This window comes from Balaenoptera physalus (genome assembly GCF_965194825.1).
Source record: "Balaenoptera physalus genome assembly, chromosome: X".
NCBI lineage: Eukaryota > Metazoa > Chordata > Mammalia > Artiodactyla > Balaenopteridae > Balaenoptera > Balaenoptera physalus.
The window spans coordinates 22,154,050-22,180,917 of NC_138903.1; the positions used below are offsets into that span (position 1 = coordinate 22,154,050).

General features: G+C 38.1%; 1 protein-coding gene across 3 annotated transcripts in view; it reads left to right on the forward strand.

Moving 5' to 3' along the window:
- Window positions 1–26,868, forward strand: part of POLA1 (DNA polymerase alpha 1, catalytic subunit) — a 292,429-nt gene that overhangs the window by 170,830 nt on the left and 94,731 nt on the right. For all 3 annotated transcript variants that reach the window (XM_082446929.1, XM_082446930.1, XM_082446931.1), the window contains one exon: window positions 21,096–21,212. In XM_082446929.1, coding sequence (XP_082303055.1) covers window positions 21,096–21,212 — 117 coding nt within the window. The remainder of the gene's footprint in view (window positions 1–21,095; window positions 21,213–26,868) is intronic.

Consider the following 26,868-nt stretch of genomic DNA (forward strand, 5'->3'; position numbering starts at 1 on the left):
CTCTATTTACCATAGTAAGTCAACATTTGACTCTGTCTTGATATTCTATAAAATGAATGTTGGAAAAAGAATAATAGCAACGAGTAGTTTCCCGTCGAATGCCCAAGGGCCGAAATAATTGAGGGAGTACTTGCCGAGGTTTTTCTTAGTTCAGTAACTCTTGATCACTGTGCAGTTTTGTAGCAGTGCTATCATTAAGGGCTCTCCATGTCTAGAAGGACACCCCCCCCCCAGCTTTAATCCAAAAGTCATAAATTGTAGAACTAACATGTCGTCTGCAGGTCACCCAGGAGAAAACACTGCATTCTTGAGAAGTCTTATCTTTTTGCCACTGTGCTTTGAAAATCTTTTGAAGATTTTGCATTAATGGTACTGCTGCAGTCTCTTGCTGGGCTGTCTTCTTATCCTCACAAGCTCTACATTCACAAGTTTTTTCCCATGGCTAATCTAAACGTTCTTCCCTCTGTTCTAGGCCTTACTGCCCGCTCCACACCCATGTTGAACATCAGATGAATACAGCCACCTTCCTTTGTGCTTTTTTTTTTTTAATTTAGTACTTGTAAATATCACTCATATCTCTGCTAAATTTCTTTAAACTCTGTAATTGATGACTCAGTCTCATTTCTTCAACATTTTCAGCTGTCATTTTTTGTTTTTCGGGACCTCTATTGTTTAATCATGGGTGCCCTTTGTGGGTTAGATTATTCTGTCTATAAGCCAAAGGGATTTGGACTGTTTTTTGACCTTAGCTCTGTAGGTAGCATCCTATCCTCTTTTATAATCTACTCTAGAATATAACAGGCACAATTTACACACACTCATGGGTGCTGGAGTGGCTTAATTAAATCTCTGTAGAATCATACCCAAACTCTGTATTCTGGCATTTAAGACATTATATAATCCAACCTTCCCTCTCCACATACCCTCTCATCCGATGACACCATCAAATCCCCATTCCTCCGGACAGGCCTTCTTGTTTTCTCACAACTGCCTGGATTGTTCTTGCCCACATGCCACCTCTATCTGTTTAAATTCTTCTCAACCTTCATGACCCAAACCCGTCTCAGTTCCAGGAAGCATTCCTTCACATTACAACTGTGGAAGGTTTTTTCTCCTCTGTGTTCCTAGAGAACTTTAAATATATAACTTCTCTCCTGCAGTTTCTTTCATACAGTCTATTGTAGTTACATTGTTTCATTTGGCAAATAATTTTGTTTCCTATAAGCTTTTAGATTTCTAGATAGTGGGAGAAATAAGACTAGTTTTTTTTTTGGGGGGGGGCCACACCACGGCTTGCAGTATCTTAGTTCCCTGACCAGGGATCAAACCCGGGCCCTTGGCAGTGAAAGCGCTGAGTCCTAACCACGGGGCCGCCAGGGAATTCCCAAGGCTAGTAGTTTTTGAGCTCTCTAACACTTTGCTAAGCATCTTTTACATACGTGCTATCATTTAATTCTGGTAGCAACCCTGTGAAGGTAGGTGATATTTTTTTCTACTTTTACAGATAAGGAAGCTGAATATTGTAATCAGACACTCAGCCAGTGTTAGAAGGATAATACATGGTCGAGCTGGGATTTTAACTTGGGCTTCTGATTCAAAGTTCATATATTCTTTTCAGAAAGCCTTCTTCACATAAGAGTGTGACAGTTTGCATCCTGCTCTATCAAGTTACTAGAAAATTCAAAGAACAAAATAGGTGTTCAGTAAATGATTGAACTTTTCACTATGGAAGTCCTATTGCTTCAACTGCTAATGGTCATGTGAATTGCCAATAAAATAGCCAAAGCCTTAGTAAGGGCCCTCTGTACCCTGAGAGATGGCTGACACATGAAAGGTTTGGCAGTTGTACTCCCACATAAGACTGTTTACTTGAGACATTCTTTTTTTGTTGTTTGTTTGTCTGCTTTTAAGCTTTCCTCTTGTTGATCCCTACATTCATTGGTATTGTTAAATGTCACGCTTCTCATTTACTATTTGCATTTCATTTTAAGAAAGTAAATCTCATTGTAGTGGCATGAATAATTTATGCTTCTGTCAAGGAACTATTAAAACACTAGAGGTTGAAAAATATGCACATTCTAAAGTTTGTATAAAAACTAAGAACTGTTTTTGCCTCACCCTGAGTGTTTACTCCAGCAGTAAACCTGGGTGCTTACTAAAAAAGCCATGATGGTCTTACTGACTTTTAATTTAGGACTCTGTGCCAAGTTGTAATTATGGTTATAGGTAAGGAAAATTTGGCATTTTATCTTTCATAGAAAATAGGCCTTTGTAACTTAGGGGGAGCTGTTTATATTTGTATTTAAAGCAGGGAATTTTTTTTTTTCTGAGGTATATTTATTCTTGAAGAATTTGTAGTTATAAGGATTAGGAAAGAAGATTGCCCAACCTACGAATAAAAAATTTGATTTGATGGACACAGGCAACGTGACTGAGCTTTGGGGTGACAAAAATATGATGTTTCAGGTATCTGAGGTTTCTTCTTATCAACTTCTGTGCATATTGATAAGTTCAGCCTATTTTGGAAACAGTTACTAATGCCATAATGCATTTTCCCATATCTTCCATCTGAATTTTTTACTATTATTGATTGAGGATTCAATTGAGAAATGTGTTTAGAACCCTGCGTTCTGGGGTAATCATAGAAGTCAGTGGGAAGACAAGAAAATTGTATTGAAAGAAATTGTGTGCGTGTGTGTTTTGTGTTTCAGCATAGATTATCTCTGCCAAAATAATAGCTGTCATTTTGTTCTTGTTATATTAGTGGCCTGTAGCTTACCACTACTCCTTTTGCCTTAGTTTTGCTTCTGACCACTGGCTGTTACCCTCAGCAAGAAGACCTTTTTAATTGAATGTCCAAATTTGCATGATTCTTATCCTAATACCATCATAATTTTGATCCATTTCAAATTAGAGAGCCCTAAGTTGCGACCTCTCACCTCAACACGAGAGCCCTTTAACATTCAGGGACTTTGAAACTTCACTTCTGTTTAGAATTTTATATCATGTCCATCATGGGGGGAAGAGATGGAAAATGTATACGCTGAGCCTATAGGACTTCCTGCAGTGCTTATTAATCCTTTATGGATCATTTGAAATGTTTCTAGTTTATTTAAGCTTTGCTGCTTGTATCAGATTGTTCCTACGAAAAAAAAGTGATCATGCTTTGAATTTTTAAAAATGATCTCACTTTCAAGCAGAAGCACTTTTATGCTCCATTAAAGTTGAATTTGCCAAACTCTTACATCGCATTAACACAAGCTTTACTGGATAGATAAACGTGTTGTTCAAAGACTGACTTGAACTTTACCAAACTGCATATTAAGATTTTTATCTTTATACTTTTTATTTCTTAAATTATTTTAAAATAGACTAGTAAAATAGACTAGGTTTGCCCAAAAGTACTGCTTTAATGACAAAATAATTTTTCCATTTGATTTAAAATATTAATAGAGATTATGAGCTAATTTGAATATGAAGCTAAAATAACAATATTTTGAGCTCTTAAGTAAAAATTTTTTATATTTGTTTCATATATCATTAATATCTCAATAAACTGTTTTGATTTTGTTTCTTGAAATTTGTATATTTAATCATTTTGACATTTCTGATTTTTACTCAAGTATGTCATGTATCCAGTATTTTTTTTTTTTTTCTTGGAAATTTTAGTAGGTTTGTCAACAAAATGACTCATTTTTCCCCTTTCCAATTAATGGGTTTTTAAAAATATGCACAGGACATCCTCCAGTTTTCTGTGAATTACAGTGTTACACTCTTTGTTTTTATTTATTTCATGAAGTTTTTAGCTTGGAAATAATCTTTGAATGAGTATACTTTTGACCTAGAGTTACTTAGAAAATTCTAGTCTCATTTGTACCATGGCTTCCTGGCTCCCAAACACCGTTATAAGAACTTGGTCTTTCCTTTATGTCTCCTTGGCCTTGAGGTTTTAATTTAATGTGTTTGTTCTTCAGAAAGAATGTAAGCTAGTTTTCTACTTGAAATGACTTTATGTATTTTTTTTAATATGTGAAACCTTTACAAAGTATGAGGTTTTATTTTATCCAAAAATTACTCATGCATGCTTTTCTTAAAGAACTAATTTACATTAACATGTATAGTGACCTTGAAAAAATATATTTTAATGGTAATGAAAATAAAATTTAATATCGACCTAAATCTTTTTTAGGTCTCATAGATTCCACTTTTTTAGCTGTTGAGTCACTGGGGTTCTTAAAAAGAAGGAAAATGCATTTTCAGGAAATTTCTTTTTTAAGGTAAACAACAAATTGTACACACAGAGGGAAAGGAGAACCTTTTATATGCCTCGGGGAGGGAAATATCCAAACTCTTAGATGAAATATTTAGTAAGTTATAATGTTACAGCTCACTGTTTCTGAGAGATTGATGGTAACTTTTTTGTAATAACTGTATTAACTTTGACTTCTAATGCAAAAATCTGCACTGAATTCGTTTTCACTAATTCACTTTATTCTTGTCTCCTAGTGTCTCATGACCTTTCAGAAATGTGCAGTTCATATTTTGTGCTCTACAAAAGCTGCCCCTTAGGTTGTATTGAATAACACAAAGTTGAATTATGAACATAATGGCAGTTCTCTGTGGCATTTCCAGTTCAAGCTTACTTTCAGTCTGTTAAATTCATAAGTGAAGTGTTTTTTAATGTCGTCCATGTTAGGGAAAAGGTTAAATAATGCTGGGCTTCCCTTCGTGGGCAAACAGGGAGAGTCATTTTGGTTGTTTAGTGGAAGGTTGTGTTCTCATATTTTCATTCCTCGGTCAGCATAGATGATGTTCCGGATTGTTTTGGAGCTTTCAGATAGGGCTTACATACTTCTCAAATATTTCATAAACTGCTCATGGTACAATGGAACTGAAAATCTTCCAGGAATAAACAACTTGAGACGTGGCATTACTTCCCACAGTTGTACACTTGGAGAAACCTTGAGAGGAGGGGAGAGTCGCAATGACTTGGAATTCTCTGAAAACTCTGATTTCCAGCAGAAAAGCCTGGTGACACCCAGTGGATGATGGGAATTTTTTAAATTTTTTTATTGGAGTATAGTTGATTAGCAATGTTGTGTTAGTTTCAGATGTACAGCAGAATGATTCAGTTATACATATACCTGTATCTATTCTTTTCCCATTTAGGTTATTGGGATTTTTTTTTAACTTCAAGCATAATTTTCGAAAAATGTAATTTCTTTAACCATTTTACTATGGTTTAGACTAGAAAGTTGAAGATTAAATGAGATGGACATGTTTTCTTTTTTCTTTCTTTTAATTAAGTCTATCTTTCAAATAAAAGTCATGCTACTTATATACCGTTATTGTCAGGAAAGAAGACCTGAATGCATGTACATGGGAATTACACTTGTTCACAAGTCTGCAGTTCTCAGGCAGTTTTAAGACATTGGTCCCACATGATGTATCATCCCATGGAAGAGGGTGGTAGGTGTTACTGCGGTATCCAAGCGGGGCACACCCAAAGGCTCCCCAGGTGAAAGGGGCCTGCAGTGAGATGAGGAGAGAGCTTTGAGTTGGCTCCTGCTGTTTTGCCACAGGGCTTCTTTATCGGCCTCCTGCGAAGGAAGGGCTTTTGGATTCTCACCAGCAACCTAGCCTGAGGGAAGAAGCTAGAGTGTTCAGCGTCCAAATTGCCCTTGATATCATAAAGTTTAATTGCATCAGTTTAAAATTGAAAGAACATTTCTTCAGCTCCTGCAGTGTGTGACACATTACTTCAGGCCCCGGGGGTTCAAAGCTGAATGATAGGATCCTCTCCCTTGGGGGCTGAGGGACTGGCCTGCGGATGCCCTTGTGTCTCCCTTTCTTCTTCCTCTTCCCTTCTTTCCTCCATCCTCAAAATACCCTTAATCTTTTATGTTGGCATGTCTGGGCCTCCAGCAGTTAGAGCCATGCTTGCTGTCTTGCTCTCCAGGTCTCCCAGATGAAAATATCCATTCCCCCAGAGATACAATTGAAATAATGTTTTACATACAGGTCCAGCATGTTGTTTGCCCTTAAGAAGTGTTCGTTTTAATTATTTGATACTAAATTTAATTCATACAAATGTGTAAAAAATTCAACTCTCTTGGGGCTGGGGGAGAGGGGGGTGTTTTCTCTTTAAAAGTCACTTCAAATACTGTTTTGGTCATGATGTTCCTGGTGAGGGCAGCCCAGATGGAAGCTGGGCTGGATGAAGGACAAATCCTTTCTGCTTAGGGAATCAGTTTGCCAGACACGTGAACAGCTGTATCTCCACTCCAGGTACCTGTACCCACATCCTTCTGAGATCATTGATGCTCCTGTGATGCGGTAAATGTAGCAGTAGAGTGGAGAGTCTTCCTCCTTTCATGTTGGCATGGAAAATGCCTCAGGTATTTGACTACCTTGATGCTGGCGGCTTTTGTGTGATCGGTAACTGTGTTTCTGGTTTGTGGCCAGTTAGTGAAGTATCTCAGACCTTCTTTCCTCCACAAAATTTATAAAAACCCATTCTGTTGCAAAGGGCTTTCCTTCCTCAGTGATACTTTGGAGTCCCACATGTGGAAATGTCAATCTCTCTGCTGGCTTCTAATATACAAGGCCTTCTGAGCATGTTCCCAGGGAAGGAGAGTTGATTAGGTAGACTTCTCTGGTTTTAGTTAATTAATGGCCTACTCCAGCTCCATTTCCTGCTTTCCTGGAGGAACACTCAGTGACTGTACTTATGCAGCAAAGTCAAATTCGTTAGTTTTATTATATGAAATGTCAGATGAAGAGCTGAAGAGAATCTTTTCCCAGTAGCATCTCCTAAGCTCCAGAATGGAATCAGAAGTAGGGCAGTGGAGTAGTGCATGGACAGGCCTGCCTAAGATCATCTCAGCATCCGTGTGAGGCACGTCAGGCTTGCTGCAGATGGGTGAGACATGAAAATAGATTCAGGGGCTAGTTAGAAGATCCAGAGACCAAGGTCAGGAGAGCTGGGGAGCTGAATCTAAAGAAGTTTTCTTTGAACCTGTTTCTGTAACACATGAAAACAGCTGCTAAGGTAGACAGTATTTTCTTCAGAGGTTTTGTCTTTATGCTTCTTGCAGTTTAGAAATTGTAGGCCCTGGAAATACATATATTCAAATCCTTAGTAATCTAAGTATTCAGAAGGGCATAGAGTATTTTGGGCTTTGAGAGGGCAAATGTCAGGATTAGCAGCTGATTTTTTTATGGATAGATAGATTTTTTTCCCCCTTTCTTCCATCGTGCTAGCACTATACCTCAGCCTGGCTTCTGTGTTTTACAACTTGATAGAGTATGCCATTTAGCCTCATGATTTATACATATTAAGCCTTATTTGTATAAATACATGCCCACTTATCACAGCCACACCATTGAGGACTTAGTGAAACACAGATTGCTAGATGCCGCCCCAAGAGTGTCTGATTCTAGGTCTAGGGTGGGGCCTGAAAATTTGCTTCTCTGACATGTTCCCAAGTGATGCTGATACTGCTGGTTCAGGGACCGCTTTGAGAACCACTACTCTAGATACTCACTGAGGTTTACTACTCAGCCAGGAGCAGTTGCAAGAAAACAATAACAACATGAAATCCTAACTTAATAATGGTGGAGTAATGAGATTTAGTTAAGAGGAAATACTTTCTGTGATAGGAATTTGTGTGTATTGTCCTAACCTCAGTTATGGATAAGTCATGAAGACTTATGGGGAACCTCATGTTTGTTTTTTAAAATTATGTCACAGAATTAGAGGAGTCTCTTGCTAGAACAGACCTTAACACCATCTAGCTAGAGGCAGAGACAGGAGAAGTGATTGGTTAAGAAGACTGTGTTAGGGAAGGGAGCTTTTAAGAGAACTAATTCCCCAAATATAAAAGGAACCATTTTAGTATTTAGTCAACATTTAAAATGTTTAAATTAAATTCAGCCCCAAAGTTGATTTTAGGCCTTCTGAGCCAAAGGTCTCTAGTGATTTTAATATAATTTTTTCCAGTTGCAGAGATCCTTTGATGGCTTAGTTTTTGGGTCCACAGCCCTAGGTTCTTGGGAAATCTGATACCAGAGGCAGCCCAAAGAAAATGTTGACAAATACCAAGTTTTCAAAGAATTAGCTACTGTAATTAGACAAGGAAAAGAAATAGTATATAGAAATTGGAAGGGGAAGAGGCAAATTATCATTATTTACAGATCCATGCAAACCCTGAAAACCTAATGAAATCAACCAAAAATCTAACATAGACAAAAAGAATTTAGGAGGAGTTCCCTGGTGGGGATTCCGGGCTTTCATTGCCGAGGCCCAGGTTCAATTCCTGGTCAGGGAACTGAGAATCCCCCAAGCTGCGCGGCACTGCCAAAAAAAACACAAAAATCAATAAAGTCACTAGTTAAAAATTAATATTAAAAAATCATAGCTTTGATCTACACCAACAACAATCAGAAAATATAATGGAAGAACTAAATACCATTTACAGTAATGACTAAGAAGATTAAATACCTAGTAATAAAGTTAACAAGAAATGTGAGATATATATAGATATAGATATAAAGTAAACTTTAAAATGCTACTGAAGGTCTTAAAAGAAGACTTGAGTAAATGGAAAAGTATATCCTATTCTTGGCTAAGACTCTTCAACAGTTTAGGATCATTCTCTTTTAAGTTTATCCATAAATTTAAAGCTTCTTCCATTAAAAAAAAAATTGCAGGAAAATTCCTACAAAGAAGATGACCTGCCAGTTATTAAAAATTCTAGGAGTTTAGAGTAATTAAAGTCTTTTGGTGCTCTCCTGATTTTTGATGGAGCCAGTAGAGAAAGTCCAGAGATATATCTAAAAGTTGCATTTAGTATTACATAAAGAGGTGGTCCATATCAGTAGGGAATAGTCGATCTTGAAAAAAAAAATACAGTTGTATTTCTTCCTTGCTCTCTACACTAAAACAAATTCCAGATGCCTCAAAAACTTAGACTTAGAAAATGAAACTATAAAAGTAATGGATATTTTTAATAATCTTGGAGTTGGGAAGACTTTTTGAAACAACACAAAAATCAGACTCCAAAGAGGAAAACTATCAATAAATTTGACTACAAATTAAAAAATAAAAATTTCTGCAGGGCAAAAGTTACATATATACACACACAGACACACCCCATAAAGTCAAAAGAGAAATGATGAACAAGGGAAAATATAGCTGCCCACGTAGCAAATGAAGGGCGAATTTCCTTCACATATAAAGCAGTCTTGCAAATCAAGGAGAAAAAGACCAACAACCTAGTAGAAAAATCAATTGGTAAAGGACAGGAACAAGCAGTTCATAGAGGAAGAAATACAAATGGCTTATAAACATAGGTAGAGACGTTCAAGCTCACTCTTAAGTTCAGAAGTCCAAACGAATACCATTTTTCACCTATCTGAATGACAAGAGATCCAAAAGTTAGATAATAGGTAGCACTATCAATAGGCAAGGGTGCGGGGAAAGGAGCACTCGAATGCACTGTTGGTCAGTGTGGCAACTGGTACGCCCTATTTGGACCACAGCTTGGTGACATCTTTCAAAATTTTAAATGAATATACCTTTTGGCTCAGCAATTCCAATTTGGGTATCTCTCCTTACAGATAGGCAGGACTTGCGGATATTGTCAAAGGTACTGTACAAGAATATTCCTTGCAACATTACTGGTAATAGTAAGAGACCAAAAACAACCTAATTGTTGGTCAAAAGAGGACTGATTTATTGAATTATTATAATCATACAAGAGAATTCTGTGCCGCCATTAATAAGAACATTGATGGTCTATCTGTGCTTAGAGGGTATAATTTCCTCTACTTTTAAGTGGAAAAACGCAAGACTTAGCACAGTGTATATGATACATTTCTTGTATTTTTAAAAACAAGGGGAGAGATAGTTGTAGTATAATAGATTTTACTTAACCCATTATATTCAAATTATTTCAATCTAATGAATATTTAAAATATCAGTTGGATACTTTATATTGCCTATTTTGGACTAAGTCTTTGAAATTCGCTGTATATTTTACACTTACAGCACAGCTCAATTTGGACTAGCCATGTTTCAAGTACTCAGGAACCATGTACGGCTCTTGGCTCATGCACTAAGCAGAGTAGGTACAGAGAGCAAAGAGCACTGGACTAGAAGTTCAGAGACCCGGGTGGCCCTGCAGCTTATTGCTGTGACAGTGTACAAGGAGTTTACTGTTTCCTGGGCCTCATTTTCTTCAGATCGAATGTGAAGGATTAGACTAGAGCGCTAAAGTTCCTTCCAACTTTAAAATTTAGGGTTCAAATATATTTCATATTACTTGTCAAAGTCAAAAATGGTATTGCACTTGCTTTCAGAGACACGATTTTCACCAGCACTCCTAAAATTCTGTGTTCCTAAGTGAAGCACACTTCATATCGTAGGGACTGTATTGTCAGTGCTAGAGTAAGGGTTTGTTTATTGGTTTGTTTAAGGGAGGAATGTTACTAAGCTACATACATGTTATAAACCAGGTAGGAATTGGTCAGTTCTTCTAATAGAATTACGTCCGGTATGAGGCTTTGCTAATAATTCTAATGGCACATGGAGAACTTCGAAAGAGTAAAAGAGAGAATCACATCAATAGTATCTAAAGAAAGAGTAAATGTTGAAGGAGAAAGAGTTGAGAGGGCAGAGTTTTTTAGTACAGTTCTGTTTATAAACTTCATTCTTCCGTAGATAATAACCAGTAGTTCCCTTAGAACAGTAGAGAATGAGAATCACACAGACAGTGAATCTCAACCAGAGCCACACATTGGAATCACTTGGGGAGCTTTTTAAAATCCTGATGCCCATTCTGTACCCCAGACTGGTGGTTCCCAAAGCGTGGTCCTGAGACCAGCAGCAGCAGTAGTATCTCCTGGGAGCTTGTCAGAGATGCACATTCTCAGGCACCGCCCCCCCCCCAAGACCGACTGAGGCAGAAACTCTGGGGTGGCGCCCAGCAATCTGTTTGTAAGGTTCCCCTAGTGATTCCACTGTGCAGCCAGAGTTGAGAATTCTAGAGCAAGCAGGATTCAGGGCAGGGATAGCAGGTGGGTTTCATTTTGAGTACCAGTTTTCATCCTATATCGCCTGTGGGGATGGAGTTGGAGATGGAATGCAGTCCACCTGCTTGGTATTTGCCATTCTTGATTTGGGTAATTTATTGGCGTTATAGAGGGTTGGATGTTGCAATTCACAAATAGAAGTCAAGAAGCATCCTATCCAGTTGAGAAAAAAAAAGAGAAGAAAAAACAAGAGGAGAAAAGGCAAAAAACCCACGGGAACCACAGAAACCATAGAAGCTACAAAAGGTTGGGACAGGAGGGAACAAGTATACTAAGTAAAATATTATAAGTGAAGAAATTCCAGATAGATTCTAAAATATTTCATTTATAAATAAGGGTTTCTTAAAGAAGTTCAAGTGTCATGACGATTTTAGGCCCACTTTATGATCTGTCGTCAAGTCTGTTTGATCAAAAAATACTGACAGCTTGTTGAACCCTTTATCATTTGGCATTGAAGAATCCATTTCCTCTTAACATTTGGGCTTTAGGTAGGAATGCACTTAATATAGGTATGGTAAATTCAGAATGAACTAAGCCAGAAAATAAAATATATTTTCCAAGTATAAAGAGGTTGTCACTGACTGAGAAGGAGTTAACGTGTCACATTCTTTTGATTTTTACTTCTCAGGAGAAATCACAGTATCTGTAATTTCAGAGGCATATTCTGAAGAATGTTATATTGTGATCTCTCTAAGATGAATCTTAGAAATCTATCTGGGAGTTTTCAGACCTGACAAAATAAGAATGGACCCATTATAGTATCACGTTCATTTGATTTTTCAAAAGTTAGGAGGACTGTATATGCAGATCATTTGAGAGACTGCTTTTGCTCTGCCTTGTAATAAGCAGATGGAGGAAAGCAGGCTGGGCTGTGTTGAGAGTGCATCTGGTGCTTCTTGTTTTTCGCGATCTCGGCTGTATAACTTCTGTAAACCCTTTCTGTGTATTTTTCTTTTCTCATTCCCAAACATTACATTTTACATGGGAAAGTCAATTTTGATAATTTCCAAAAAGCTAGGCGTTACAGCAGAATTTGTGCCCCTTAGAAAAAACTGCTTTACTATAAAGTAGAACCTGCCTTTCATACCTAAGTAAAGCAGTTCTGATATAACTTTCCTAATCGTCATATTTATTACAGAAAAGATGATAATACTGTTTTCCAGACCATGTTTACAAAGAATATGATTTTGATTTTTGTATTAATTTCTGAGTACTGAGTTTCTGTTTTTAAATTGTTTTGTGAATTGGGCTCTCTGAGTATAAAGTGGCTTTCAGCACATGGGTGGTATTGTCGAACATCTTCCCCAGATAGCAAACACATGCATTTCAACAGCTTTTTGGACAGAACCACAGTTAATAATTTCTTTACAGGAAAAATGTATTTTTTTTTTATTATCATTATTTTCTCATCTTACGTTCTGGCATTTAAATTATGAAACTTCATCTCGCCATGTAGACTTACCTTGTATTGCCAAGAGGAAAGAAGTGGCTTTTCTGCAAAGCTAAATAGTTTTTACTTTATTGTCTGCTACGAAACAGCTGCTGATACCAGAAAAATGCCGTCTCATCATTGGGCCTGGGGTGTCCAAAAGAGGCAGGAAAAAAATGACTGTAGCTCCCTGTCTGCCCTGGCACTCTCCTCCTTTCTCTCCGTTTTCATTGCCGTGAAGAGCAGGAGAACAATATTCTGCAATTAAGGATTCCATTAAGTTGAAGAAAAGAGCAAATGGGGGATGTTTGTTCTCCAAGCTGAAAAAATTTGTCTGGGATGGGGGTGGATACTGGTAGTGGTATAGAGAGAGGTGGGTGGAGAGACGAAGTCAGGGCTGTTTGTTGAATATACTGTTAAGGACTGTTACCATCCTAATTAATCAAGTTAGAAATTACAGCTGTAGTCGGTTTCCCCCCAATTCTTGTTATCAATTTTCTTCTCTTTTGAGACAAAGCAAATATAAATTTTGTGTTCATTTGTCATTCGTTCTTTGACTTCAGCATCTCTGAAAATAACAATGTAGCACAAAAGCCCAGTATTTACCTAGTTGTAATGTGGGTTGCCATGGTGTTTTGCAAATTATTGCAATTATGTTCACCATGCGAGTCGCCCTTGGTAACTGGCGAAAAAACTGATAATCCTGTTTTGAACAAAAGGTCAAATTGCTGAATAGAAAGTCTTGATTAACTAAAAGATGTACAAAGTGGAATTATTTCCTACCATTCAGAAATAGTTCTTGATCGGGTTTGGGGGAGGGGGTGAGTAAGTACATCTGATTACTGAAGTACAAAGCATTGAAAGGATGTTGTCTTGAGCCTTTCATGTAGCCTTAATGGTGGCTTTTTTGTCAAATTTACCCATTTGCGGCATTGAAAGAGGCAGCTGCATTTAAGCTGGAGAGACGGTGCTTTTTCAAGAGTTCAGTGCATGGAAAGTTCTCAGCAGTATCTGCAGTTTACTAGTAGCCCCTGGTCTATTAAAACTGATGTGCCGCATTTGAGCCCATTGCTCTCAGTACTTGTGAACCCCTCTGCCTGATGATCTAATAAAGTGCTCTTACTGGACAATCTCTGATCAGCTACTTAAAAAGGAGCTTGGGGGAGGGGGCGGCAGGGAGAAGCCTCACAGGCAGTGAGACCTGGTGTGTAGGCCAGAAGAGAGCCGCCAGGGGCTAAACCGAGAGGTCTGTCACGACGGTAATCTGTGCTGAGGTATTTGCCATGGGGTTGTGGGTTTTGTGCCCTAAATCCCTCTAAGCTGTGGTCACAGTTTTTTTTTTCTGGAAAGAAATCTTTATTTTATTCCAAGTTGAATAAGAAAAGATTAGACATGTCGTTTTGAAATTTGGAAATCCACTTTTGTGGATTTGCTTCTTTGGTGATGGCATTCATAAAATACATGATCCTACATTTACGTAAAAGCAAAAGTTTCCCAGGTTACAGCCAAAGGTCAGATGGATTTCAACTCTTCCGAATCTGGCAGAGCATTTGGGGGAGTATTTCAGAGGGGTGGGGGGAATTCTCTTCTTTTTTTTTTTTAATGGCCACCTGAAAAATCAATTCTTAAAACTTTTGAGAGTGTGTGAAAGTGGCATGAAAGCAAAGCAAACCTTAACAAGTTTGTGGGTTTACATTCTACATCACCTAGCAACCCCCTGGCTCAGCCAGATCTCTCCTCTACCCTTAGTTCTGTTTACAGACTATTCAGACGGTCCTTCGAAACCATGAAAGATATTCAGTTTCATTAGTACCATTCTCAAGGAGAAAATAATTAAAGTTAAATGAACAAACACTGCCTGGTGATGGTTTGAAGTCCATTCTGATTTTAAGATGCCCTTTGAGGCAACTGCATAGATAGTTCAGTTTGAACATTTGTTGTTCAGTACCCAAAGGTATATAACATTAAACCATGCCAATAAATAGCCTGGAAACAAACGAACAATAAAAATTACTTTTAGCTAGACTTGAGCAAAGAAAAGAAACTCTGCTAGTAATAAGTTTCTAGGCATGCCCTCCTGATTGAATTTTTTATTTGATCCCTACCCTGGACATCTAAGCTGATCCATTCGTACACTGAATAAAGACAGGGGAAGAGGCCTGAGGAACAAAGCACCTCTCTTTAAAACTGATTTATTACCTACCCTTGGAGATCAAATCATTTTCCATAGAAGGCTGTGTGCATTTTAGTGAGTAGCTTAATTTCATATATGATTGTAATACTAATAATGCATGCCCTGCCACTTTCTATTTGGAAACTGCTTATGTGCTTAAAATCGACCTACTCTAGAAATTTCTGAGAGTTAAAAAAAAATTTTTAAGAAAATGTTTTTTATGTGCCTTTTTTTCCCGTAAGCCCATTCTCTGAAAAATCATTTTGGAAACAACCAAACACATGTTAAAGCTCAAAATATTTTTCAGATGTGTTAGTAATTCTGTTATATTGAACACTCTTGGCAAAACTGTCTCTTCCCCCACCCCCCATTTAATAACAGTTTTCTGATTAAAAAACAATGTACACTTGTAGAAAATTTACAAAATACAGAAACAGAAGAAACTACCTAGAGATAACCAGGGATGGCTTTTTAGAGTATTTCCTTCCAGTCTTTTTTTCTGTATACATATTGATGAAACTAAGCCTTGAGTTAACTTTTGAAGTTTATTTGTTAGTATGTGTACATACCTAAGGTGATGTTTTTTCAAGAGCGAGAAGTTGAAAGTCCGGAGCCGTGTTGGAAGTAATGAACAATTTTTCTTAGAGGCCTCATCACTAAAATATTAATGTGAGCATCAGAGTAGCCATTTTTCCATCTCATTCCATTTGATTCTTTCTTTTTTTCCTTGTTGAAATGACTATATGCCTTAACTGACACATCCATTTATAACCATTCATGTTGGAAAGTCGGACATTCATCATGGTTGGAATATTACATCCACAAGTCACTTGTAGCTTCACATAGGGGGAAAAAAAGAGTCTTTTATGAAAAGATTTGTAATACAATAGAGATTAATGGAATGTGGAGAGGAAAATGCTTTCAGTTCCTCGTGTAAAGTGAAAGCAGGGCGGCTCAGAAATCTTGTATTCTTACTATTTGTATTTTGTTAGATCTCTATCATCCACAGTACATGGCTGGGTTGCATGAGCTCTTTGTGCTTTGTTGACAGTTGACAGACAAAGCAAAATTATTCCTGAAGCAAGGTACTGTGTACTTAGTTGTGACCTATTATAGCCTAAGAATGTAGCTTGCTTTTGAGTTGGATGAATAGGGAGAGTATTTTATAGAATAGGCTTGAACATACTAGGAGAGATTTTAGCTGCCCATACAGAAAGATACATGTCCTCTGTTGAACTTTTTTCCCCCAAAATGTAATTTTCCGTATAAAGTCATTTCAAGTATATTTTCCCTGGTTGCTTGCACGGAGACAATTTTAACTGTTCTAGTATTGTCCTACAGTGGTAAAATAAAATTGCTGGTAATTGTTGGCTTTCTCTGCTCACAGTATAGCAGGAGAAGATGGCTTGCATGGGGCTCTTTAATGTACCTCAGGTACATCTTCTGATGCTCAGCTTCTGATTGCAAATTAAAATAACAAGGCTAGGGTATTGGATTTGATGCGAGGCAAAGCAGAACAACTTGCTAATTTATCCTGTAATATACAATTGCTGAGGTTGGAATTTTCCCACTTGTAGTGCTATTCTCTGTGTCTAAATGAGGACCACTGTTTGCATCTAACCTATCATAACAGTTTGGGAGTGCTCCATTATCTTTTCAGCAAACTGATGGCAGAGTCTGGTCCTTGCACAGATGATAAGATCAATAAGTTTCAAATAACTTGGATGAAATGACATGTGACTGTTCACTTAAAGAGATGTCTTACTTTAAAAATCAATTTTAATAATATTTAAAATTCTCACATTGACCGACGAGGCACTTTCCACTTGTTTTGTTTGATAATTTTGTTAGAAATATTTTTGTATTAACTTTGGTGAATAGTTAGTTTATGTGTGTATCTTTCCTGATTTGCTCTTTCGTCTCCTACCCTGGCACCTCTCTGAGACTTAATAATCACTCTTTGACATGCCAGCATGCTGCAGTGTAGTAGAAGATTTAACTTTAAAAGCAAAATTATGTTCCTGTTAAAACTTCCCCTGGAGATCTTAGGAAAATTTTCTCCCAGTTTTGGGTGCAAATGTGGGTCAGAAAGCAATTTGTTTTTTGATATTTCTGGAAATCCCAAATCACAACATGTCATTCTTCAAAAGCAGCTGTGGGCCCATACTGTGCACTGTCTATAAGAAGACCCGTTTTACACTGGGGATAATTCTGTGACAGACAAACGTGACTGCACGGGAACCCCAGAACATTTATAAATGGTTTTGGGTGAAAAGAGTATCTGGTATTCTCAAAGTGCATATAGTTTGGGGAGAGGAGCAGTTAATGGCCATTATAGAAAAATAGTAATGATATGATGAACTCTGTAACAGCACGCATGCTGGCAGACCTCGCCCTGTAACCCTGTCACCGCACTCCTGGAGAGCCATTACAGTTTAAATCATACGTCACTGCAGGACTGTGTTGTGTTGTCTCTTGAAAATCTCTGTGAATCCCAAAATAAAGCACTTTCCTCACTGTCTGTTCTGCCATCTATAACTTCAAATCCAGTATAGTTTTATCAGGAAAAACATGGAAATTTCACTTGTGTTGACTGCATAGTTGTACTATTTTGCAACCAAATTGAGAAGCAGCTCCACCTAATCTTTCGGGTTATCCCTAAGTTCTCCATTTTGGGATAACACCAGGCAGAAGCCGACCAGGCTCTTTCCTGGTTGGAATAGTGCATTTTGAATAATGCATTGTCAGCTGTAAGTACAGCACTGACATTCCCCAGTACCGGAGGCATATGGAGGATAATAACAGTATTTGACATTTACTGAACATTTGTGCGGGCTTTCTTATATCAACTCTAATAGGGTAAACATTATTACCTCCTGTTTTATAGACGAGGAAACTGAGGCTTAGAGAGAGGTTTGGCAACTTTATACAAAATTACCTATTAATAAATGGGAGGGGAGAGACCACACTCAAGTGCATAACCTTTTCATAACCTCAGTTTGGTTTTCTTGATTGAGTGTGAACCCTTGTGCTTGATATTGGGTGGGACACTACCAGATCCAAAGTGGGTCATTCCCTGAGGGCCTGACCATCCAGTTAGGGAAGTAAAATAAGATGGTTCCAGGAGAGTGCAAAGCAGAGTGTGCTCAGTGGCAGCTGGGCTAGAGGGAGAAGTTCCTGAGGGCTGGGAAAATTTTGCGGGAGAGGAAAAGAAGTGATGCTCAAGGAATGGGCATTTTAGGCAGAGGTTATACAGCATGAGCAGAGACAAGGAGTTGGCAATAGGCAAAAAGTGGTGAGGACAGTGAGAAAACCAACGCTGTGGGGCGAAGAGCTGGCGTAAGAGAATGATGAGAAAGGAGGAATGGGACCAAAGCATGTGTTCTTATCCTCTATGGAAGGTATACCATTGGGGGATGGGAGTGGAGAGCCCTTGGGAAGCTACACTTGGCAAGTCTGTGCATTGGATGTGGGAGAGCATGGAGTCAGGGAAACCAGGCATGAGCTACCACAGTAGTTCAGTTTTGAGGTCTGGGCTTGAGTGAGGTTGGTGATAATGGGACTATAAGGCCAGCGGACAGATTTGGTAACTGATTGGAAATGGGAGAAAGACCCATCATATATTTGATTCAAGAGTATGAAAACTACTGTGAAGTTTTTTTCTCCTGTGAATTTTAGACCCTTTCCTTATTTTCCATAAATCTGCGACTGTGCGTTTTTATTTTATTGCTTCTATTTTATTCATTTATTTTCTTCAAAAGATATTTTTGAATGCCTCCTATGCACCACATTTCCGAGTGTGGGTGATTTCTGTGTGTGCATCCTTCTAAAAATACAGATGTACACAAATGAATAGCAGTTTGTGTTTAAGGTGCAGCTACCAAGAACACCTCAGTTACAAGTGGAAATCGATCCCTTTTTAGCATGTGCAGACAGAAACCATTTTCGTTGAGGCCTCAGAAATATAATTTAGCAATCAGAACCAATCAGCATTTGACACAATTTCATACACAATGATTTCAAGGAATTAGTGATGCTGAGACTAAAGCAACAGGTGATAGAGTTTTGCATGTTTGGTAAAGGTTTGTTTTGCTATTGGACAGGCCAGCATCACCTCTTTTGAACCCTCTACTTAAAACATGGTTAAAGTAGCCATCGGAAAACTTAATGACCGTATTACTCTTGGTTATGACAGTTTGGCATTTACATGTGGCATTGCATAATAAAATGACATATTTGGATGGCAGACATCCTTAGAGTGGTTCTGGGGTTTTTTATTAAAAGCCAAACATTTTTATAGATTGGACTTCCAAAGAACTACACATTATTAAATTTTTTTTCCTTCCAGTGACTTGGCAATGTACCTTTGGGCTGCATGTTATTTCCCAAATGGGAGATGAAAATAAGTTTAATTTTGTCCTTGTGAGTGATAATTCAAAGGGAATTTATACAACGTTAGTATTTTCTTTTGCTTTGTTTTTATCACCCATGAGAGGTAAAATGCACTATGAGATCTTGTAACGTAAGATTTGCGCCATCATGGAATATTTTCAAAGACCTGGCATATTTATTTTTAACAGCTCAAATGTTCCTTGAAAGGTATATTTAGCACAGTCAATATTTGCTGGGGGAACAAAGGGTTAACCAAATGTACTTGACAAAACTGAATGGAAGCAAAGCATATATTGAATATGATTAGGGCCTCTTTCCCCCATAGAAGAGTTTTATTTAAAATACGCCAAGACCAAAAGCTTAATTATCAAAATAAAACAAGAGGCATAAAGAGTTACAGGCTTCTGATATTTTTTTTCAGCCCCAGTTCCCTTCACACAGTTATCAGCATGTTTAATTTCCATGCATAATAGCTCTAGTTATTGTTGTCATTTGTAAAGGGAGATTAACAGATAGTAAGTACAAACAAACCCAAATAAGTACTGAATAGAGAGGTGACAAAGAAGAAAAGACCTCTTTAATGTTAATTATAACTGGTAGGAAGTCTAGACAAATTATATTATCTGTTTTCTATATGATTTGAAAGGACATTTAGTTAGTAACTCTGTCAGAGATAGAGTTGGGTGTTTGCTTTAGAAACAGGTGAGGTGACAATTTAGCATCTCCCTGGTTGGCAGCTCACCTGGTGAGTCATGAAGTTGTGGTAAGTTGATGGAATCAAGTTTCAGAAACATCTGAAAAGAACTGTAGCTTTTGAACATTATATTTTAAAAATTAAAAAATAATGTTAACTTCTGGGTTGTATTCTGGTACTTAATACTTTATTGTCTCAAAACATGGTAATTGACCTATCTGCTTGCTTTTTAAAACTTTTTGTTAAGAATTGAATGCATTACAGCTATGGTTGTGAATATTAACTGATAGATATTCGCAAGTGTGTAAAGCCTCAGGTAGCAAATAGTGTCACAAACCCAAATGAATGATGAAGGGGTGGTTCAGTCCTGCATTTTTCATACATGGTTTCCTTGAATGCTACTGTTTCCTTTATTAGTACGCCTAAATTGATACTTCAAGAAAAAACTAGTCTCATGTTTAGTTTTATAGGCTACATTTAAAATGTATCACCAGCTGCTGCTGTCAGCCCCACGATCCCTCTGTCTCCCCCATACCTAGAACAGGCTAAAGCAAAGTATCTTGTGTCTTTAATTCTGAGGGGCCATCGATTGTGAGCTGCACTCTTAACGGCTTTTTTGTAGGAAACATAAATACATGTCATTTGTAAAGGTGTCTTGAGTTTCAGAAACATTAAAATGTGAATAAAACCGTGTCCTCAAATCAAGAAAATGTGGTAATAGGCCCTAGGAATTGGAACAAACAGTTGCCTGTGACTCAGAACCACTGATTCTCTTTTCTAGTTCAGGGTCTTTTGCTATGGTAGTAGTTATATGTCTCAGATAGGTAGAATCTACATGAATCCCTCCCTTCTCTGTGTTGTTTTAGTTGGTACCATACAACTTGGTTCTTAAAGCCAGCCCATAGTGAATTGCTTTTAGGCTTTGTGTAAAGCTTTTAGACCTTGCTTTCCTATTTAGATTGTAATTTCCTGTAAACCCATCAGTTTACATTCTGCATGTAATCATATGAGGTTTTTTTTGGAGGTTTTGGCGTATTCGGTGGGGTTGGGGATTTCTTTTAAGTAAAGAAAATAACGTCTCATGTGATTTTTTTTTTTTTAAACTTTATGAGTTTCCTAACTTTTATGTTGGGGGCATAGATCAAATTAACACATCAGGAAAGAAGGGTAGAGAGCTATTTCAGAATCTCTAAGGAAGGTTTGTATGCAGTGAGTCTACCTTGATCACAATGAGTCTATCTTGATCACGATAGGGTTTTTATTTGTATTGGTTGATGGTGGTGATAGGACTGAAGCATCCTTTGTCTCTCCAGGGCTGGTTGATTTGTGAGGAGCCAACATGTCGAAATCGAACTCGGCACCTTCCCCTTCAGTTCTCCCGAAATGGACCTCTTTGCCAAGTCTGCATGAAAGCTACACTTCGACCAGAGGTAACGGTCGTATCATGCTCAAGAAGTGTATGTGTGTGTGTGTGTGTGTGTGTGTGTGTGTGTCTGTGTGTGTGTGTGTCTGTGTGTGTCTGTGTGTCTGTCTGTGTGTGTGTGTGTCTGTGTGTCTGTGTGTGTTGGGGGGAGCTTGCTCCTCCCTTAGCTCTGGGAAGTGGATATTTGGTATATGCCCTGTGGTGATACCCTGCACACATGTATTTAAGAAAATATCCAGACTTCAAAAAGATATATGCTTTATTTTTCACATCATAAACAGTATATATTTATATCTAAAAGAGAAGCTGACTAGTTCCCGTATGGGTTACTCATATCTTTGGTTGCCACTTCTTAATTACAGAGAATAGATAACTTTCCTTTGTAGAAACTGCTGTTACCTTTGGACTAGATCAGAACCCCTTTTGCAGGGGCCAGAAAACCTCCCAAACCTATATACCGTAAAGGGCTTATTTGATTTGTATGAGATTCCATTGTTTCTAAGTAGCAGCACAGAGGAGTAGTTCTCAAGCGTTTTCTCGTCCTTAGTACATACACCTGAGGGATAAGGCAGTCTCTCGTTGGTGACTCCCATCTGGGGAGCACATAGTCTGGAAGCACCTTACTGGTCAGATGCCTTCCCTCTGTCGCCCCCTCTGAGCATCATGGACCCAAGCAGCATTTCCCAAACTGTGCGGAGAGGAATGTTTGAAGGTCTTCCAGGCAAAGAAGTTTTTGTGATCAAGTACTTCTAGCCAACTCTGGGCTAGCCAAGGTTAAACAGGACTTATTGTGGATTGTCCTAGAACCTGTAAAATGATAATGTGAAGTCTGCCTCACCAATACAGGACTGTAATATGCCTCACTTTCCAAATTTATCTGGTCCAAGGATTTGTAAGGATCTGGATGAGAAGAGAGTAAGAATAGGGAGCTTGTTATCTACTTATTTTTTAACTCATAGGCCAGTTTTACAACCAGATTTTATCTTCAGATCTTTTCACTGAAAAGGGTTGATACACAGGCTAGTTTTAGAAAAATATTTTAAAGTTCTCATGGGTTTTTATTTTAATTTTAAGATAATATATCATTTCACAAAATTTAACAAGAAGTCAAGAACTACAAAGGGCTACCACCATTGTTGTGTATACCCTTGTTCTTTTGCATATCCATATGTATTTTTTATGTGGTTTCAGTCATAATGAAGATACGCTTTTGTATCATGGTTTTTTTTGAGCATCTGTCTCTGTTGCTAGTTAATTTTCAGTACCAAAACTTTTAAACACAAATTTAACCATTCCTCTCATTGGACATTTTAGGCAATTTCACTATCCATTTACTAGAAAATTGTGATGAATGTTTTCCTCCTTAAATTATTTATTATTTGAAATATTTCTTATCAACAGTACATATCTAAGTGCATAAATACCATGTGGACATGATTCATGTTGCCACATTACTTTCTTAATGGATTATCTCAACTTAAGTACCAGTTTTACCACTGTCTTTGCAGCATTTGGGCATTATCATTAATTTATTTTTAACTAATTTGATAGGTATAAAATGTTCCTTGCCTTATTTAGTATATCTTTGATAATTAGCAAAGTAGAATGTAGATTTTTAAAAAAATATGGAACACATAAGTGAGAATTAGCTGTTATAGCGAATTCTTTTTACGTCAGTCTCATCCTAAGATTTGCATCAGCAGGTGCGAAAAGAAAGCAAAAGTATATATATTTAGTGTGACTCATCAATCCCATTGTAGACTCCAGGGGAATCACCTTGCTTCATGAACCGATGCTGCCTTTGAGACTTTTTAAGCATCTAGCTCATCAAGTCAAGTTCAGTGAAAACTGAATTACTTCTTAGCAAGTCAGCCGGTCTTAGGATTCCATTCCTGGTGAGAGAAAGTGAAAGGAAAGTGTATAGCTAGTAGATCGGTAACTTTCCAGTAAATGCTGATGATGTTACTGGTAGTGCTTTAATACATCAGGTTATCTTTTATTGTTTATGACTCTTTTTTAAATGAGTGGGCGAACACATGCATTTTGAAGTATTTTTTCCCTTCATTTTCTTGTCCTCAAGATGGGAGCATGTTAGGCAGGCATTTACCAAGGTTATCAACTACTCTTCCCAGGGAAAAGCTTTCCTAGCTTAGCTGCTCAGGCCATGTTGCTGCTCAGAACATGACCGTCTGGAATAACTGGAGGTTCAGAGCATCCTGGTTGGTGATACTGCTCTTCGCCATTCCTCACAGGGACCTTGACAGTGGGACTCAGCCCACTCTTCTGCAGTCCATTTTCAGTTGCTAGTGATGAGTGGGGAATCTCTTAATTCTATTTATGATGTTCCTGGGCTTTCCTAGTAGGAGGAAAAAGCTGTATCTTTTTAGAGATAGTTCCAAGGTAGCTCCAAAATCAGTAGTGCGATGGACAGGATCATTGTAATTACCACAGGGTTTTCCAAAGGGTCTGTTTTGCAGGATTATGCTTAACTGGGTCTTAAGTTCTGGGTTGCTGTGTCTCAGTCATACATTACTTTCATTTAATAAACACCTACTATATCCTAGGCACTTTGCTAGGGACTAGGGACATAGCAACGAACAGGACATTTCCTTATTTGTAAAAATAGTTTAGCATTACATGGATTATATAAAATTGACGTCTGTGGGCAAAAATAGGCATTTGTGAATATCCATATGGACAAAATCACCAGACTTTCCTAATGCTTGACTAGTGGGGACTTTAAATATGTTGTCAAGTTTGCTGGTAAAGTACTTACCTCTTACTGTGCCAGTCTCATCCTCACATGATAAATCTACTCTCATTTAGTCCTGTGTTGCAGTTGGCTTGAGTACTTTACAGAATTGACTTGGGGTATGAGAGCTGGCTCTTTTTCTGGCTCCTCTTGCCAGTGTTACGAGAAAGAAAGCTGGGACGGTTTTGTTCTCAGGGTTTCAGACATGTCTCTCTTCTCAGATACCTTAAAAAAAAAAAAGAAATCAGTTAAGTTTTTTCAGGTTCATGGCAATTTAACAGTATACAAATTGCTAATTATTAGGAATATACTCTCTTGCCTCCTCTGCACATAGGAAGTGCAGATAAATACAGGAATGAAAACTCCAATGTATGTGTAAGTTCCTAAGTGAATAGAACTCTTTTTCACACTGATGATAGAGACAAGACTTATCCAAGTTAGAGAATAATTATTTTAATATATATTTATTTTAAGGATGTGTGTGGTTTTTTACTTCTTAAGGTGGCCAAGTCTGTATGGCTGTGAGCTGAACCCCCAGGGGATCCTGTATTATGTAATTCACCAAAAATAAAGCGTTTGTTTGTTTTGGTTTTTCCTTAATAGAACTAAGATTTCAAACCAAGTTAAACTTTTCCTCACTAACATTGCCATACTTGAATCCATGCTTGATAAGAAAACATTTACTTGTGACGCTGTCGGGGGCAGGAGCACTGTGGCGGAGTTTAGTTTGTTCAACAAAATTTCTTGAAGACCCCTCATGAGGAAAGCACTGAAATGACTTCCAGTCCTACTGTGGGACACCCCTAGTGTTTCTCACATTATCCTCAGTTGTAAAACTGTTAAAATCTTTTGTAACGGAACATCGGTACCATATAGGACTCTGGCCTTCAAGGGAGAAGGGAAATACTGAACTTGTGATCATTGTGTGTTGCAATTTCAAAATGGCTGTGGCTGACGGATTATTGATTTAAAAAGTAGGTTAGAGACAGTGCAAATGTTGCCAGGCTACATGGGACAGTGTCTTGTTTCTGCACAAGTTGAAAACATGAAGATAGTTGTGGTCTCTTAAGGCAGTAATCATAAGCTGTACAGGAAGAGAACCTTGGGACTATGATGGAAGGTCTTAAACGTCTGTATCTAGTCATGGGTTACCCTCCAGTAGACGACGGGTTTTTACCACAAAGGGCCTTTTGGAGTTCTCTGCTCTGATTTTCCTGTGCTTGTTTTCTGATGCAGAGTTTGCTAGATTCTACATGCAGATTTGCTTACCCTGAGCAGATGCTAGACTTCCTTTTCAATATACTTTTTAAAAAAATTATTGAGGTGAAATTCACACGACAACATTAACCATCTTAAAGTGAGTAATGCAGTGGCACTTAGTATTGCTACATTCACAGTGTTGTGTGATCACTACCTCTATCTAGTTTCAAAACATTTTCATTTTCCCGAAAGAAAACCCTGTACCTATTAAGCAGTCACACCCCATTCCTCCCCTTCTTTCAGCCCCTGGAAACCACTAATCTGCTTTCTGTCTCTATGAATTTACCTAGATTGGATATTTTATATAAATGGAACCATACAGTGTGTGACATTGTGTGTCTGGCTTTGTTTCTGAGGTTCATCCATGTTGTAACCTGTGTCAGTGCTTCATTCCTTTTTTTGGCGTTCAAGGCCTTTTTTTTTTAATTTTTAATTTTTTTATTTTTTAATGCTATTCTTGTCTGCTTACATTCTTTTTATTTATGTATGTATGTATGGCTGTGTTGGGTCTTCGTTTCTGTGCGAGGGCTTTCTCTAGTTGTGGCAAGCGGGGGCCACTCTTCATCGCGGTGCACGGGCCTCTCACTATCACGGCCTCTCGTTGCCGAGCACAGGCTCCAGACGTGCAGGCTCAGTAATTGTGGCTCACGGGCCGAGTTGCTCCGCGGCATGTGGGATCTTCCCAGACCAGGGCTCGAACCCGCGTCCCCTGCATTGGCAGGCAGATTCTCAACCACTGCGCCACCAGGGAAGCCTGCTTCATTCCTTTTTATGGCCAAATAATAGTCCATTGAATAGATATACCACAATGTATTCATCCATTTATCCATTGATGGACACTTGGGTTGCTTCATTCAACATACTTTTAAAGTTTATTTTATTTTCATTAGCTAGATAGGTCTTACATTTGGCCTAAATTTGTGTCCTGTGCCTCCCTTGTTGGTCCTAGTTCAGTTGAATAGTACTACACAAAGCTAGACTGATCCTTCCTCTGTTCTTGCCTTCAGTAAGCACCTACTCTCTGCCTGTTTTCTGAGAACCTTTTAGATATTTGAAGGTAGCTGTCTTCCTAAGCTTTCCCCTGCTAGGCCAAGTATTCCTAGGTCTTCAATCATTTCTTTAGTGCTTTGCTTTCAGAAAAGTTGCATGCAGCACTTGGTGAGCTCTCACTAGCACTAGTATGGAGCAGAATAAACCTGCCACTGCCAACTTTTCTAGGTAGTACATTTCTTTGAAGTTTTTTTAAGGTTGCATTAACTTTCTTGGTATCCATATTCACAGCATTGATTCATTTTGAGTGTTTCATATGCTCAAACAGATAATAATTTCTTGACACATACAATTGCTAAGCCATGCCTTATCAGGTTTTCTGAGACCCAAGTGGTTTATTTTTACCTAATGTAAGACTCCATTAGTACTATATTAGTTTCCTAGGGCTGCTGTAATGAAGTACCTCAAACTGAGTGGCTTAAAACAATAGAAATTTCCTGTTTCATGGTTCTGGAAGCTAGCTAGAAGTCTGATATACAGGCACCGTAGGGAACTCTCCCTCTGAAACCTGTAGGGGAAAATCATTCCTTGCCTCTTCTAGCTTCTGGTAATCCCTGGCGTTCTTTTGCCTGTAAATACATCACTGCAGTCTCTGCTACCA